This window comes from Xiphophorus hellerii, chromosome 4, assembly GCF_003331165.1.
Source record: "Xiphophorus hellerii strain 12219 chromosome 4, Xiphophorus_hellerii-4.1, whole genome shotgun sequence".
Lineage (NCBI taxonomy): Eukaryota > Metazoa > Chordata > Actinopteri > Cyprinodontiformes > Poeciliidae > Xiphophorus > Xiphophorus hellerii.
Genome location: NC_045675.1, coordinates 7110799 through 7129248, shown reverse-complemented (window position 1 = coordinate 7129248; position 18450 = coordinate 7110799). Strand labels below are relative to the sequence as shown.

Here is an 18450-nt window from a genome sequence, read left to right as displayed (position 1 = left end):
ACTCCTTCTTGCCTTGCCCTGCCTCTTAATGCCAGCTGTCAGTGCTCAGAAGGGCTGGTTTAAGGATGCGAGCTGGTGTTCTGCAGAGCAAATTAGGAAGTGCTCATAGTGACTGAAAACAACCAGAGCTCCTCCCTGACTCCAAACATATTGATTGGGCTTTACAGAGGAGTCCACATGTACAGCTCTAAAACAGTCAAAAAAGGCAACAGGACTCTAAATCAAAAAGTGACAGCACTAGAGTGCTTTACTCTGAAAAGCTATGGATGAGTTGAGCGAGGATGATGAGGTTCCTACATTTCATAGATTTAGTCTGTTTAAGCAGTTGCTTTTACTCATAACTTCCATGTTTTATAAAGGGAAAAAAAATGGTCAGGGAATATGTTTAACGTAAAATTTGTATAATTTAGGTTCAGCTGAGCTAAATGAGCCTTAAAAGCCTACCCTATTTCTCCTTGAATGTATTAGATTAAATTTGTGTTTATTTTTATCTGCTAACAAATAAGATGAAACTTTTGTCACTCTAAACTGCAATGCCTCTGCTAGACACAGACAGCCTAGTCTTATCATTCAGACGTCCCTGCTTTTTTTTTTTCGGCGTTAACTTGAGGAGAGAACCACAAGGTTAGTTCATTGCTAAACACAGTTCATTCTCCTGGCAGTTTCAGTAGCTGTTGCCCTACTCCTCCTCCTCTCGTGCTTTTTTGCTGTTCTCTTCATGGTCATCTATCTGCCTTTTATCCATCTTATTTCAATCATGTGTGGCTTCAAAATATACACTTCATGATGCAATACAAAAGGTCAAGGGGATTGAACAGAAAGAGAGGGGAAAAAAAGACACCCCATGTCCATTTGACTTGGTCTTTACAGTGGATTGTCGCTTGAACACAAAGGCCAGTGAGAAGCCTTAAATATCTGCACGCTGTCCAGCACAGACATCACGGAGTTCAGTCTTCTTTGTCTCTTGTTTTCCTTTTTAGTCTGCTAGATCAGTCTCTTTAGCTGTCAGAGAGTGCAGTGCCTTATACATCATGATGAGTGGGATATCCAGTGGCTGTTACCTTTACATCTAAGAAAAAAAAAAAGAACATGTGCCGTCCAAAGGCATGGATAAATGTTTTTGTTACTCCGTCTTTCACCAACTTTTAATGGGAAATTAAATGATTATTTTAACAACAGCAAAAATTTGCAAATGTACTTTTTTCTAGTATACATCACTATTCTACAACCTGCTGCTAAAATCAGCATCCAGAGCGAAAGATCAGCCTCTATACTACGACTCCATGTCTTTTTTTTATACATTATTTCCATTTTCTTTTATTCATTCTTACAGTAAGCCACTGGATATTGATTTAATGATATTTTTTTTCCACTATGAGTAAATACTTGCAGCTACAAGGTATGAGTTTTTAAATATATATTTATATATTTATATATTTATAATCTTTTAAAAAGCATTTAGTCCTTTGGTCCCTATTTCCTAAGGAATGATGCATGTAAATTATCCTGGATTTCCCCACTCCTCTCCTTTTCTTCTTCTTGTTTTTCCACTTCGATGCAGAGCTTGCCCTGTCACAGAGCACAACACCTGTGTAGGCACAAAAACCAAAATGGCAGCAGGCTGGTGTGTGTGTGTTTGTGTATATTAGTGTGTGTGTGCGCGAATGGATTTGCTTCAGTTCTTGTGTTGGCATTTGCACGTATTTATACATGTACAGAGTCTTTTTTTTTTTAAGTTTTTCATTCATTAAGTGCAGCTTGTTTAATTTCTTGTATGTTTGGTTTATTTTTTAAAATATTTTTTAAGTGAGTTTATCTGTATCCTGTGTCAGTATGCATGCTTTGAGCATAATGAGTCTATAAAGTTTTTTTCTTTTCATCATGTCTAAAAAACAGCAGCAAAAAGTTGGTCTCTGCAAAAAATCTTCTTCCACAGATGCCAAAGCAAAGAAGGGAAAAGAGAGGCATTTGCGAAGAAAGAAAAAACTAAAATGATAATAAAAAACAACAACTCTGGGATCCTTCTTTCAGTCACCCAATCTTTCAGCGGCTTTCCAGGAGGATCAAGGGACCACCCTTTCTTCATGATATGTAGCAGAACGAGGAGTCTTTGTACTTTTACTGCACTTGTGGAAATAAGGTGTTGTGGCCCTTCATCCTGTGACACAGAGAGAGGAAAAGAGAAAGAGACAGGAAAGAATAAGGTGAGTGGATTCAGGAAGGCTGTAGCAAACATGCTCAGGGTTGCTGGCTCCTGGTTATCACACAGACTGACAGGCACAGCCAACAGCGAGAGGAACAGACGGGAAGAAGAAGAAGAAGAAAAAAAAAAAACAGTGTGTCAATCACAGCCAGAAATAAGTGGGCTAGAGGTGGGGTGGGAGATCTGTGTTAAAACCATATGGAACAGACATCTACACTGTGACAGCACTAATCCAAGGAAGGCCTAATTTAAACTGACTGGGTTCTTACTGCTCGGAAAAGAAAAGCTGCTTGAGACATTGCTGTCATTCATCTCTTTGTTAATTCCCTACAAACAAAAAAAACTACAAAAGAACATGAGAGATAAAAAGAAGAAAACAAGTGTTAAAGAGAGTTAAAACTGCGTAATAATTAGAGTGACAGAAAACCGATGGTTAGAAAAGAAATGTGAACATGTCAACAAATGGCCTCTAATTTGGAAACCCTTCCCTGTCTATGTGTTGGATTGACATCATACTGCATGTGTTGGAGCTGTTAAGCTTCGGATATAAAAGAACATGTTTACTGCCCATCAGGGCTAATATGCTGTGAACTATGATGCAGTTTGAAGAAAGAAAGCAAAATCACAGCAAATCACTCTTTGGGAATGAACATGAAAGGGTCTGACTTTCTGATGGGAACACATGCCTGGGTGCTCTCTTTGTTCTACCTTTCCATTTCTGTAAATGAGCTTGTTACAGTTTCATAATAGATCTGCTTTTTCAGACACATGGCCTAGATTCAAAATTATTTGTTGCGAGTAACAAAGCCAGCCCAGCCATTAGTGACATACGGCACTAACAATCCCAATTACAGATACATTCTTTTGTACGTTATAAGGGCATTTCTACCTTTAGGTGTAGCACAAATGAAACAGACAGCGGTTTTTAAAATGTATCTATTTTTCCCCACATGAAAAGAGCTTCCTTGAAAGTTATTTCAAACACCAGGTGTGTCAGATCATAAACAATAATTCTTTATTTCTTTAGAAGGTATATTAAAACTCACTTGTTACCACGTTCTTAAAATGCACCATAAAAGACTCCTCGTACTTGAGAATCAGAGTTGAGGCCAGAAAAACTTTATTTCTCACTGTTTGCGCACCCCTCTCCCCTCCCTCCCACTGAGTTCAGTGAATAGAAAAACTACAGGAGGGTGAGTCGCCTGCAGCTCTTCTGAAACAGGGCAAGGGAAATTTGATGACTCCTTTCAGGATGGCCTTGGGTGTATCAACAACCAACTTGCAAAGAAAGGACCTTTTTCATTGTGAATCTGTTTGCTGTCAGTTGTTCACATATCAAGTTGTGTGACATTTGAACAGCAGAAAATATGAATTTATTTATCAGTTGACATGGTAAAAACTACAAACACAACTACAGCACAATGTAATTTATACACATGAAACTGTAATATTTTGTGTTCTGACTATAAACTTGAATATGTTTTATTAAGGTTTTATGTGATAGTCAAACTGAAAAGTTGTAAGGTGTAAAATGAAGGAAATGTGTCACATCCTTGGGTGTTTCAGTTTAGGTTAGTGTTGGTTTTCTTAGTTTGTTATTAATGTTTGTAAGGTTTTACTGCATTCACTTAATTTCTTTCTGTTCATGATTGTTAGTACTGTGCAATTCCAGGTCATTTCTCTGTGTTTAATTTTTAAATATTTTTTATGTTCTTCCCTCTGTGTATTTTAGTTTATTCTCTCAGATCAGCATTAGTCTTTTTAGCGTTGCTTGTAATATAAAAAATCTTATAAATTTAGGGTGGCTGTGTTTGTTTTATTTAGGATGTAAAGGATTTAGGTATTGTCCAAGTGACAGTGGGATTAATGCATTTTTAGTTCTACCTCCTACATTTCTGTTTTTTACATGTCCGATCATTGATTATTATAAATTGATCAAGATCCGATCAAATTATAGCAATGCACAGCCTACAAATGTAGCATTTCGAAAACATGGTGCACCTGAAGATGCTCTGGTCAGTTAGGACAAAAGAGGGCAATTCTCAAAGAAATCTTTTGAGAATTTCTTGCAGAGGTACATCTGTTATTTGAACAATCACCATGTAAAGCCTGGACATCTACAATGGAGTGGTTTCGATCAAACCATATCCACACAAAGGACACAAGTATGTGCTGGGAATGGTTCAGTCAAAATTCAGATTTAAACTGAGCTGAATCAGTGGCAAGACTTGAAAATTGATGTTCACTGACACTTGAAGAAATCTGATAATGTCAGCGGCTTGGTTTTCTCATGGGGAGACTGAACAAAACGTATGTCACAATTCCAGATGTTTTATTAACAATGAAAAACAACTGAAAACCATCTGCTATTTCATTTCCACTTCACAAGTACGTTACATATTTGTGATGGTATATGACGCAGATTAGCAGAAAAATTTCATGAGATCTGTGGTTGAAAAGTGACAACATGAAAGTTCAAATGGCATGCTAACCAGTCAATATTTAGAGTATCTTAAGGGGACTCATTTGGTTTATGTGGGTCTACAGGTCTGCTTAATCTCTTTTATTTCTTTTGCTTTGCATCCTCATGAATAAATAAATAGGAAATGATTCTTATGTTAGACAAACAAAATGGTTTTGCAGAAGAATTCCCTGTGTAGAAGGAATGTCAACATTCACTGAAACACAAAGGGAATACAATCTGTTACACGAACGAAGGGTCACTCTGGGTATTGCCCATCTAAAGAGCTGTGGAGTAGATGAAGAAAAAGGTCCTTTTTGCAAAATTAAATTTTGAATTTTGTGAAAGAAGGACACTGTGGACATGAATGCAAAGAGGTAGAAAAATAAAAAGTACATCCATACACACAAACCCCACAAGAGGACAAGATACACAGTACGATGGCACAAAGAGCTAAAGGCCACTTCCAGTTATAATCACCAAACCAATCAGTCAGCATGTCATTTTACAGGTACCAGCCAATAAGTTCATCGACTACCGCACTCCACAAACTGCCAATGTACAATATAAAGTATATATATAATATATATATGAAAGGAGGGCAGAATATAAAGAGATAGAGTTCAGAGATATCAACCAACGCCACGTCATGCAACGCAGTCACAGTCCCACCACATGACGTCATCCAGAAGAAAATGACACCATGGGTTCAACTTACAGCTGTGGGAACTTGGCCCCATGACAGGTGTCGGTGGGGTGTGTGGCTATAGCGGAGAAAGGCCACCTCACACTGTGATTGGCCATGTCAGGTTGCCAGGTTGGTGGGGGTGAAAAAAAAAGAAAGAAACAGTGGGATTTTCTTTTCCTTGAGTCAGATTTCAAAGAACCCCCCGTATGTTTGTGTACCACGATTTCACTTATTTTGCCTGCCAAATCAAATATATTCATTATGATCATTAAACTAGAAAAAAGACAGTACAACAGAACAAATGATATTCAGCTCAGCACAGAACATCAAAAAGGTCTTTATTTGTTCTTCTGTCTGGTGGTAAAACATTCCCAAACTGACATTTGCAGGTTAAAAGGTTGAATTTACGTTTATATTCACAAAGATAACCCTAACGGCAGAAATGCATATTTCAGAAACTTGTTCTGTCTTCAGTAATTGGATTTGCCTTGCATTGTTTGCTGTGAGGGTGGCTGTACAGTGAGTGCTTCACTGCTTTTTTGCATTAAGTTTATCTTTAAGACACAGAATGGAATTTAAGAGTAGCGAGGCTCCAGAGACCAGAAGAGAAGAATGCTGTCTGATCTTGTTTTTAATTCAACTTCAAAGCAACATTGTCAGAGTCAGAGAAAACAGCAGCCTCTGTACTTATCTACATACTGAAGTTTTTTTTTATTTACAAAGAAGCATTTTTCAGTTTGCATTTCTAGCAATTGAGATTATGGAATAACAGAATTTAAAAAAATATACAAGTTACTGCTCTTTTTCAATATTTTGTTTGTGGATGTGCATCTCTGCAAATCAGAATGTTAAAAAGTAATTAAAATAATTAAATTGAAAAAGGGAAACTCAATTCATTTACACACAGAGTGATATATTTTAAGCTTCTTATTTTTATGTTACTTTTGATTAATGTGACATGAAGTTAATGAAAACCCCAAATTAAGTTTTTCAGGAAAGTAAAATATTTGCAAGACTGATGAAAAATAAGTGTTTAATAGAAAAATGGGGCAACTGAAAAGTATTACAAGGTAACTGAACCTCATACTTGATTGGAGCTTCTTTTGCATTATTTGCTGCATCATTGCGGTGTGGTTTGGAGGTGATCAACCTTTGGCTCTGTAGGTGTAAAGGAAGCCTAGGTTATTCTGAGAGCTTTCAGCTCTTCTACATTTTTGGATCTGGTGTCTTTTTTCTTCCTATTGACTTAAACCCCATAGAGAAGCTACATGATTAAGGGCAGGGAAGTTTGCTGACCAGGCAAGCACAGATATATTAAGGTCATCAGATCAGGCATTGATGTTTTTGTCAGTGTGGACAGGTGCAATATCTTTCAGAAAAAGGAAATCAACATCTCTGTTAGTCTTTTCATTAGATGAAAGCAAGAAGTCCTCTAAAATTTCATTGGTAGATAGCTGTGCTGACTTTGGAGTGGATGAAATTCAATTGACTGCCACCAGAAGAACATGGCTCCCAGAGTCATCACTGACAGTGGGAGCCTTAAAATGGACCTCAACTATATTTGATTCTGTGGATCTGCACTCTTACGTCACATATATTTTTAAATGAAATGCACAATTTTCAATCTGAGAGGACCGTGGGACAGAAATATTTCTCTCTTTCTTTCTCTTAGATCAAGTAAGGTGCTGTTGACATTTCTAGCTAAGGATAAGCTCAACACAAGGAAGGGAACAGTTGTAGCTCATATCCTGGATACATCTCTAAATAAGAAGTTCTGACTGACACCAGTCCACACCCTTGTTAATATCCCCCAAAACTGTTGAATTGTCTTTAATGCTCTCAATAATTCTTCTTCAACACAACTTTCCATTAATATGGTTGCATATGACACTTTAAACAATAAGCTTCTTTAGCAACTATCCTTTTGAGGTCTCCCTGGCTTTTTTCTTGTGGAGGATCTCAGTGGTTGTCTGCTAAACAACTGCATAGCAGTCTTTTCCTTGATTATATTGACCATAATATAATATTTCTGTACTTAAAATGTTTTTTGTTAGTCTCATGTACTTTTTAAAATTTAACAAACAAATCTTTTTTTTATTAGCTTAACAATGACCACTTAAAATATATTTCTTGGTGTATTTTTAGTATATATAGTGAATTTTACTATTTAAAGTTAATTAACTTATAATAATTTTCACATTTATTGAGATGTTCCTGTATCATTGTTGTTTTTTAAGAAACTAAAAACCTTTGAAACTTAAACTTTGAAAAAATAAATACAAATAAGAAATGGTCTCAGTGTTCTTCTTGGCTTATTACCAGTTTTGCTGTGTTTTTTTTCTTTTCTAAACTACAGCTAGAGAAATGGTCTGGTAACTTCAAAGAAAATGAAATGGACTGAGCTGGACAAAAGACAAAGGAGGACGTTGAAACGTTTGCACACACACCAACAGGCATAAACACACTTCCTGATTAAGTGACAGAATGTTAATGTGGGTAATGGATTTACTTTGTGACTTTTAAAGTATATCCTAATGACTGCTCTGTCACCCGGCAGAGTCGCAGGATATTTACCATTTGTCCCTGTGACTGTGATAAATCAAATACACCCTGCCATCTTTTTTCCTCTTTGTGTGTCAGCTTTGAAAGCTTCTCCGCAATTAGCAGGCCATAGCTCCATTCAAATGCTGTCAGGGAACTGATAGAAGGTGCATTTATCATTTGTACTGCATATGCCATCCTGTGGCTTTTAAAGAGGCACATCTAAAACAAGCAAGTGGTAATACCATGCATTCATTTATGGGGGGATTGAATCCAGGCTTATGTTATTGTAATGAAAAGTAGTCCTGCCAGTTGGGATTTGAGAGCATGCATCTATATTATTTTTGCGCTTGGCAGCTGTGGTTTGTAAACAGATGGGCGATGATTATTTGAATCAGTTGTGACACTGTGAAATTAGTCTATTCAGGGATCCTGGTGCTAAGAGCAAGCCACGTCTATATTGGTATATATGAAAGCTCATATGTTTTGGGATCAAAATGTGAAGTAATCAAGATATATGGCGGCAAGTAAACCAGAAGATCACCCAGAAAAGTAACCGTGCTATTTAGTATGATTCCTTAGTTGCTGTTGCATTTCACAGGAGTACCAGAAATATGTTCACATAATATTTAAACACATTTAGGGAAGTATTCAACAAATGCCCTGTGTATAAATAAAAACCATAACTGGCCAAAGGAAATTAAAAAAAAATTATAATAATAATTAAATAAATGTGATGAATTAAATATTACTGCAATACTTACATTGGAGGGTGTCCCTGCCAATGTCAGTATCTTAAACTTCTTTTTGTTTCTGTGAAGTTTAAGTCAATAGAACAGAATAGTAGAAACTAACACATTTATTTGAGTTATTAAATTCTGTTTACTTATTGCTAAGTATTCTTAGGCATTAAAATAAAATGCTAGCAACATGTCCATGGAGTACCCCACTTCCCACTTCCAATCACCACAGGAGATCCTGTGGTCACTGTGGACAAGCCCCACACCCATCCCATGACCCCACAAAGATCTGTGAGTATAGACAATGGCTGGGTGGGTCATTATTAGCACATTTATTTTGATAAAATTGTAAATGTTGCATAAGTACAGTTTAAGAATTGGTTAACATTACAGAAAGTTAGTTTAGTAGATCTTGGTATTAGTTAAAAGCAAATATTAAATATTAGATTAAAATTCGCCCCTCCTAATAAATAAATAAATAAATAGTTATAGTATTTTGGTCAGTTTCTTTTGATCAGCAATTTTATTATGATCATTTGAGATCTGAAGTTGCTCCTTGCTATTATGCATTTTCTACCTCAAAATCGACATGAGTGAAGGCACAGCATTAACTTTGCCTAGAAGTTGACTTCAAATGTAATGCCGAGCTATTTTAGGTGAAACATTTTTGCCATTTGGGATTTGTAACCTACAGCTAAACACTGGATCTGTTGCCAATGCTATTCCAGGCAGTCAAGTAAGAAAGCACAGCAATGTTGCCCCAGAGTTCCATGCAGATACAAATTTTGTTTTAATAAACCACAGAGAAAACACATTTTTGTGAAATAAAGTAACCTAAGAATCATTGGAAGTCAAAATTGGAAATCAAAGAAGAAAGTGCTAATATTTTTTTAGCAGCAGGCACGACAGAAAAATGTTTTCAAACTCATACCCCCTTATCATGGAAACCACACGAAGAAGTTCATATGATGCAGCTTTTAAATTGAAGGCTATTGACCAGATCGATAGCCGCTGCACGTAAGCTCGGCGTGAACGAATCCATGGTTCGGCGTTGGAGACGGAGGGCTGTGTCCTTAATAGCAGACTTATTTGTTAGTAATTTCTCCCACTCTCCCTCTGTGGAAAACCAAGAGCGGCGGAGCTACCAGCGGCTTATAGCCTGGTGTGGCTTATGTATGTACGCTTCCAGTTTTTAAAAAAAAAAAACAACTTTGTGGGTGTGGCTTATAGTGAGGTGCGCTCTATAATCCGGAAAATACGGTAGTTTAGAGTCCATGAGATGATATTCAGAAAGGATTATTTATTGATTGATTTTAGTTGCCTCTGCGATGAACTCTTTGCATAAAGTCTATAATGTCTGCCCATGTGCACCAGTCAGGGTGTTAATTATAACCTGTCAAATGACCGACGCGCTTTAAATTTTCCAGTCATTTAAAAAATACGGTCAAATATGGAAAATATTCTGTTAATGCGACCTCTGGATATGACTGTTACCTTAACAGTCATATCATGAGTCTTAACAGTGCAGAAACAAAGTTAGATCTCAATGAAATAGTTAAGTTTCACCACACTTTATCACATCTGATGTGAGCTGAAACAAGTGATTAGAGGCAATGAGATGTAAATTATTAAGATGGTAAATCTTATTACTAAATGTTACTAAGACAAAAATTACACCTTCAAAAAAGTAAACAGAAGATCCTTTATAATGAATGGTTTCCATCATAATTTGAGACAGCTACTGTTGTAAATCAAGAAATTAATAAAGCACAAAATCTTTTAAGTCCAATGTCATTGTACACTAGTATGCTATGCCATAAGTGGTACTGCACCTGTTTATGGACAGCAGATGAGTCAGTAAGGTCGGTTGGCGTCCTTTGGCCGCTTTAGCTGCACCTTCAGCCTCTTCATGCCTATCTGGAAGCCATTCATAGCCTGGATAGCGGCCTGAGCACTGGATGGGTTATCGAAACTCACAAAGCCTGAGAAAAGGCCACAAAGTAGAAAGAAGGTGAGACAAGCGACGGGGATTGAGAACACAGAAAGGAAGGGGAGAAGACACAAAAAACACAGGACAGGTTAGATGAAAGAAAAGCAAAAAAAAATCCTTTTGAACTTTCAACAATGACAGAACAAAAGGTCTTTGTTTCGCTTTTTAGTAGATTAATTGAAAGTCTTTGAATTTAAAAGATTGCATAAAATAACTAAAAGGCTAATAGCAGACATATTAGAAATCAAATGAAAAAGAGGTTTCCGTTACCAGGGGATGAATAAAAAATATATCTATACACTTAATAGATTAGAGCCAACAAAAATGTCTCAAACCAGATGTGCACCAGCTATAACCGGATTGTTTGAGCCTTACACGAAAAGCATCTCTCTGTGAATATATGTCTTCATTTTATGTGTGTGACTGAGCATCTGTCCAAGTAAAGAGCAGAGGGCACGGGGTTGTGATGAGACGCTCGGAGCAAGGTGTGTAGGACGGAGGTGCCTGCTGCTCGCAGTTATCATTTAGGTGCTGAGGCAGAGTGAACCAACAGCTGCCCCCGCTGGGACTCCTTGCCTCCTCTTATCAGACACCTCTGTGATTGACGGCCAGAATTTTCCGCCTGCCAGCTGATTTGATCACACCGCTATGGGTCCAATTTAATTTGGGGGGAGAGGGCAGGCTTTTGTCAGTGTAGGTGAGATAAGGCTGCTGCTTTACAAACCCTTTAAACAAACTGAGCAGGGAAAGGGCGTGTCAGTTGGTAGCGATCCCAGTCCTACACACACGCACATACACCACCCCCCCACACACGCATGTGCGCAAACATGTACGCACACCCCCCCCACACACACACGCCTACAATCCCTGAATTTAATGAATGTGCAGACTCTACATTTATATCCTTGTGACAAAATAATGATAGAAATCTGAAGGTCAAAAGGCAGGAAGCAAACTTTAAAGTACGTGCACATTGCAGTGTCAGTATTACACTCTTGATCTGTCCATTTTCATATTTTTTTTCTCTCAAAGATCCAGCATGCAATACCTTTGCAAACTCAAACAAAATCAACATAGTTGTTATGAAAATTCAATGTAACTTTGGAATGTAAGGGGTAAATAAAAAGTACTTTCCAGGGATTTTGTGTGATAAAAATGTAGAATCCATGATGGATTATATGATATTGAGCTTACTAGGTTCTGCTGCAGCAAAGTAGCTTCAAACCTCTTCTTTTTTATCCAGTTTTAAGAGGAATTAAATGTGAGTGTGCCCTAAATTGCTTTGTTTTTTATTTTATAGAAAACTTTACAATCTATGTATAATTTTGGAGTGTTGTTGTTTTATATTATTTGCATTTTTCAGTAATGTAAATAATTACTGATAGAAAGCCATATTATTATTTTTTAATATTTAGTTTTTAATTATTTTTGAGTGGCGGAAAACTGGCACATCAAAGTATCTTGCATTATGCAGCATACTTTTCTTCAGCAGAGATCAGGAAGCTGCTCAGAGATGTTAGGAAGATGGACTGCATTAAAAACAGGAGAATTCTGGTGGAAACAGTGTTAGAGGAACAAGACTGGGGAGCAGATCACCTTCCAGCAAGACAGATACTTGACGTATACTGCTGGAGGTACAACGTGAAGATTTAAAGCACATTCACACTTGAAGAAGGGCCTAAATCAAGTAACAATTATGTGTCAAGACTTGAACATTTTATTTCACAAGTGCTCTCAGACCTATCCGAGTGAGTTTGAGCTATTTTCAATGTAATAAAGGGTTTACAAAATGACTCAAGTGGGCTTATTTCCAAATGTATGTCTAGTAAATTGAGCACTAACATCACATATTTTAGTCTTCCTACTCGAAACTCGATAGATGTACTTAACTAAAAAGAGGCCTAAACAGACTCTAATGCTTCCCATGTATTAAGAGCCGAAAAACTTTCACTAAATTTCTTTGTAAAATCATGTTCAGATTACTCAGCTTTTATTTAAACATTCATTCTCATAAACACCTTTTAGCATCTTGCACAATCTTGAAATTATTTCATATCTCCTTCAGAGAAACTAGGTTTTGCAAGTAAAGATTTGAATGCAATAATTCAGCATTTGAGAAGATAAGCAATTTTAGGCAAAATATTTATTTTCCTACAACTGCTATGAAGGTATGGTGATCATTCTGTATTTGGTCATTTTTTTCTTTAATTTAAAGTGATGCCACAGATTTATTTAGAAAAGACATCAAACTCGTTTACTGCCTTTCTTCACAGATGTATGACCAATGACAGTTTTTCCATTGCAGATCTTAAATATGTTGTCTCCTTCTACATTGTCACATGTAAAGCTTTGAGCAGCACATCTAAACATTTTTGTGTTAATATATTTTTTTATACTCTAAAACCTAGTTTTGAAACAATGTCCTCCAAGTTAATTACGCCTTTGGTTCATTGAATTTTCTTCATTTTTGGTTTGTTAACACCTTGGGGCATCTGTTATTCAAATAAATAAAAGAGAGAATTGGAGACTCCAGTTGAAATAAGTGTTTTTTCAGCTTACATCTTAATTATTCTCTATTGTAGGAGTGACGAGGTCACCTCGTTTGCCCCTTTCCTTGTTGACTGATGGATAGTGTAAGTGAGAGGCATATGTTCAACAGAGAACACATGCAGTGGATGAGAGGGAGACTGTCCTGAGATGGACAGATGAGAAAGGTGAGAAAGAAGAGAGAGACAGTTTCAGATATGCCGTGATGAAGAGAAACTGATAGAAAGCCAATGATGGGAGACTCTCTCTCCCTTTGGTTGTCTCCTGGGTGCTGCTGTCCAACTGAATCAACAGCAAGTTCCACACCAGTCTATTATTATCTCTTTAAGTCCATGGATCCCACCTGTGCCACCTCCACCCTGATGAACTGGTTTAGTGAGTGGGAGAGGGAACAAAAGATGAGGAGGGGGATGGAATGCTGCTCAGGCTCTCAGCTGGAGGCTGCCGGGGAGTCTCTGAAAACTTTAAAATGAATGATACCTTCATTTTGCGTACCTTTAAAATGAAGGTACGCAAAATGAAGGTTGTTACGCAATTTTCTTTGAAATTGCGTAACAACAGCAATAATATTGGACAAAAAAATTCAAATGTTAGATATTTGCTCCATTAAGTAAAATTTAGTTGACAAATTTGAGCAGAAACTCCAGCTTCCCAACAGTTCAAATCTTTCCACATCTTGTCATGTTAAAATCACTAACTGCAGTATCATTTTGAGGTTTAGTGTTATGCACCAAGACAAAGGTTTAACTTTAGGGGGTTCGGGAGGGTTGAAACTAGATGTCTGCAAACTTTTCTGACTTTTACTTGCAATAATAATTTGAAAGCTAATTTCCTTTCACCACATCATGTCTCAATCAGCTGAAATTGTGGGCTGTTCTTCCAAGCAAAATAGTTCAGTGAAACTAGATGGATAGTGTCTTTTGTCATTTATTTTATTAGGTCTTGCCACCAGTTTTCTTTGAAAATGCTGTGTGGAGTTTGACTAGGCTATTGTTACACATCTCTGATCTAAGCCCTTCCTTGGTGGCTTTGGCTGTCAGCTTAGGGGTTTTGTCCTACTGAAAGGTCCCAGTGTCAAGGCTTTTATCCGACTAACAGGTTTTCTCTCTGGATTGTTCTCTATTTAGTTCCATCCATCATGCCATATAGTCTGAGGAGGTTCCCTGTTGCTGCTGGAGAAAGAGCATCCTTATTGAAAGACCCAACCACTGACACATTTTAGTGGGGATGGTGTGTTCAGTTTTGGTCTAGTCTGACCTGTGCTGCTGAGCTACTTGGCTTGTCAATAAATAGCTCTCTTGATGACAGATTGTCCCACCTGAGCTGGCGATCTCTGGTGCTCATCTAGAGTCACCAATGGCTTTGATGAGATTTCTCTTAATGTACTAAATTGTTAAGTGTGGCTTAGAGCTGCCTTGCTTTGATAGCTTGATGCACTTCCAAGTGATAACCAAATTCTGTGTTGAGCAATTCACATACAGGGTCTGCAGGGATTTACACATTTTTTAAGTCGGTCTTATTTTCTGCTTTGGCTATTAATCTGAATTATCAACCATACAGTATGCTGCTTGGTTTCCCTTCATGTGATGCATTGGTAAGCATTGCTTTTAATTTCTCCCACTCTCCCTCTGTGCACACATTTATATATAGCACTGCTTTAAAACTGCTGTTTGAACTTTGATACTGATAGAATCAAAGTTTAACTTAATGCTTACAGACATCCCTTCTATGGCTGCCTTGTGTAAAAAGCAATAGGATGTATCTTTAGAGAAGAGCACAAAATGCAGCAACTCTGATTTCATGAAAAAAAGAAAAAAACAACAACAATCCTGGTTTATTATTTTCATCCAGTCATTGTGTCTTTTTGACTCACCAAAGCATTTACTCTGATTGGTGGCTCGGTCCACAAAGACTTTGGCAGAGATGACGTTGCCGAAAGGAAGGAACATTTGCATGAGCTCAGCATCTCCAAACTCCTGGGGCAGGTGATAAATAAACAGGTTGCAACCTTCCGGCCCTGGTGATGAGAGATTTACAGCAGGAGGATTATACGGAGGCATAAACAGGAAATGCCCAGTGAGAGCTGGACTGACTAATAGTACAGGTGGGAAAAATATATCTGCAAAATGATTAAGACAAACATTTAATGATTATATGTTAAACCTCAATTTATATTAATATTCCAATTATGTTTATGTGTAATCCAGCTGAATAATATATAGAGGGCTGCTGTTTAACACAATAGAGTAATATTGTTTAACACAATAGAGTAATAACAGTATGGCCAATGGCGTTTCCCTAAAGTGAGCTGTACACTTCTGTATATGTGGTCAGTTCATAAGGAAATATGCTAGTAATGATAATATACAATACATCTTCAAAATTGACATACCTCTACTAAAACTCTGGGGATTTGTGAGGTAAAAAAAAAAAGATAAATTATATACAAACTTCCTCTGGTTTTAAAATGACAAACAGCTACGCCAAAAAGTGTTCAATCAATCAATCAATCAAATTTTATTTGTATAGCACATTTCAGCAGCAAGGCATTTCAAAGTGCTTTACATCATTACAAACACAGAAACACAATGCAACATAGAATCAACAATCAAAACACAGCATTAAGTCAAGTTCCATCAATAAATTTGTAATTGATTACATTTCAAATACAATTCTAAACAGGTGGGTTTATAGTTGAGATTTAAAAGAAGTCAGTGTTTCAGCTGTTTTACAGTTTTCTGGAAGTTTGTTCCAAATTTGTGGTGCATAGATGCTGAAAGCTGCTTCTCCTTGTTTGGTTCTGGTTCTGGGGATGCAGAGCAGACCAGAACCAGAAGACCTGAGAGGTCTGGAAGGTCTGGAAGGTTGACACAATAAAATCAGATCTTTAATGTATTGTGGTGCTAAGCCGTTCAGTGATTTATAAACTAACAACAGTATTTTAAAGTCTATTCTTTGAGCTACAGGGAGCCAGTGGAGGGACTTTAAAATTGGTGTTATGTGCTCTATCTTCCTTGTTTTAGTGAGAACGCAAGCAGCAGCATTCTGGATCAGCTGCAGCTGTTTGATTGATTTGTTGGACAGACCTGTGAAGACGCTGTTGCAATAATCAATACGACTGAAGATGAACGCATGGATGAGTTTCTCTAGATCTTGCTGAGACATTAGTCCTTTAATCCTGGAAATGTTCTTCAGGTGATAGAAGGCCGACTTTGTAACTGTCTTTATGTGGCTCTGGAGGTTCAGGTCAGAGTCCATCAGTACTCCCAGGTTTCGGGCCTGATCGCTGGTTTTCAGCTGCAATAACTGAAGCTGTGCATTGACTCTGCTTGTTTTCCTTAAATAGAAAACTTTTCAATTTACTTTCTTTTTGTTAAGTGCTTTCAAACAATATGTGTTGTGAATCACAGATGTTTGTATTCTTCTACTGACTGGTACCTTTGCATTATGCAACAAAGTTATTACAGCTTTTTAATGTTGTTTTCCTCACAGATTTTTTTTTTTTGTTGAATAATGTAGGATACATGTCACATTAAACTTGGAAGAATTTTTGAAATGATTCATGATGTAATGTTTTTAAATCACAACAAAATCTTTTTCAACAGCAGTATGTCGACTTCTGAAAGCCACTGCATGACAGCACAAAAAGAGAAATAAGGAGAAAAAGTAGAAACACCAGGGGTTGATTGAGAGAGAAAAGCTGAGACAGTTATTGGGAGAGTGAAGCACTGAGACATGGAGAAACACAGAGAGGAGGCAGAGCACACATTAAGACATAAGCCAAGTTTTTGCTCCAATTACTGTGTGACAGTAGGACTGTCTTCCAATCTCTCCCCATCCCTCCACACTCATCTACCCAGCTGCCACATTTGCACTGGCCAATCTGGATAAAGGCAGGAATGAACTGGAGGGAAACAGAGAGAGGGAGAGAAAGATCACGAAAGCCAGGCATGGACACAGAGGGGGGAGGAAGGAAGCGAGACCAACTTGATGGACTCAGGGACAGTAAGCTTGGAGCTGGCTGCTTGTCTAAGTTTCTCTCCTGTCTCATTGCTCAGGGTGATAGCATGACGAGATGAGACTGGGTCTGGTGAGAAGGCTGATAAGAGGGCTGCCGTGGTAGCTGGCTCTAGTGCCGCTATGCCTCAGCATGATAAAGGGCGCACACATGCACACACACCCCCGCACACGCACGACAATAAAGAGAAGTTTGCAGAATTGTACTTTTTTTAACAGAAGATAAAGTTATTTCCTCTAAGATGTAGGTCTCTATTAGCCTATAAAACATAACATGCTTTGTTTTGAAATTGAAAGGCCACTTCTCGCAGTCTTTTCTTAAACATTTATGCCTTCTGTAAAGTTAGCTGTGTTTACAATTTATAACTGAATGTCTTAAAAAGCAATTTTCTATTCATGTGTGTAAAGTGTAAAGCTGTAACTATCAGATGAAGACTGAACAGATGAAACAAATAACCATGTACTTGTCTTGGTGCATATATTCAGAGATGCTAATGCAGAGTAGCTGAAAAACAAACATTTAGTCCAGAGAAAGTTGCAATGTTTGTTAAAAAAATATACATGAGATTTTTTATATATTTGAATACTTTGGATTATGTTTAGAAATATTATTATCCTTGAGTGTTTTTCCACTTTTATATCTTCAAGGGTCCTCTTAAAACTGCTCTGAAAGAATAATGATTGTTTCATCTTCTTTAGTAATGAATTTCATTTTGTTTCAGTTTCACATTTGCCTAAATTTGATTTTGTCTTGACCTCTGTAATTGTTCCAGTATTTTTCTTCTTTTGACTTTTCTGATAATGCTTTCAATTGAAATTGTTTCACTTTATGAATATACCACTATTCCACCATCATCAGAGGGACATTCCTGGTTTAAAAAAGGCTCAACATTATCGTCACTAAGTATATGACTATAATAATACTTCTATGATTATAGAGAAGATTATATGATTATAGAATTATTATTATATAACATTTATCTTGTATGCAACTTTCCATGTCGAAAAAAAACAAAACTATTTTGCTGCATGAATCATTATTTACACATTAATCTATGTAAAAATATAGCTGTAACAACATGACACCAAGGACATTTTGGCGAATATTTTTAGTGGGTTTTGTCGTTAAATTCACAGCTTTAGACTTGGAAGGATTTCTATGGTGATTCATGCAAAAACACAAATTGATGTGAAGCTGTAACTGTTCCGTGCAAGACAGAAGCTGAGATTTGAGTGTTTCTGTGCAGGTTCAGATGTATCTTG

General features: G+C 37.2%; 1 protein-coding gene across 10 annotated transcripts in view; it reads right to left on the bottom strand.

The window, feature by feature from the left end:
• Positions 1–575: 575 nt before the first annotated feature.
• Positions 576–18450, bottom strand: part of celf6 (CUGBP Elav-like family member 6) — a 159689-nt gene continuing 141814 nt past the window's right edge. For 7 of the 10 annotated variants that reach the window (XM_032561293.1, XM_032561289.1, XM_032561288.1 and 4 more), the window contains 3 exons: positions 15044–15187; positions 10466–10615; positions 576–2158 (listed from right to left, as the gene is read on the bottom strand). In XM_032561293.1, the coding sequence (XP_032417184.1) occupies positions 10488–10615; positions 15044–15187 (272 nt within the window). In that variant the 3' untranslated portion in view covers positions 576–2158; positions 10466–10487. Of the gene's footprint in view, positions 2159–5382; positions 5455–10465; positions 10616–15043; positions 15188–16634; positions 17075–18450 lie in introns of those variants that run through there. The other 3 variants (XM_032561296.1, XM_032561295.1, XR_004339041.1) reach the window with 2 other exon arrangements.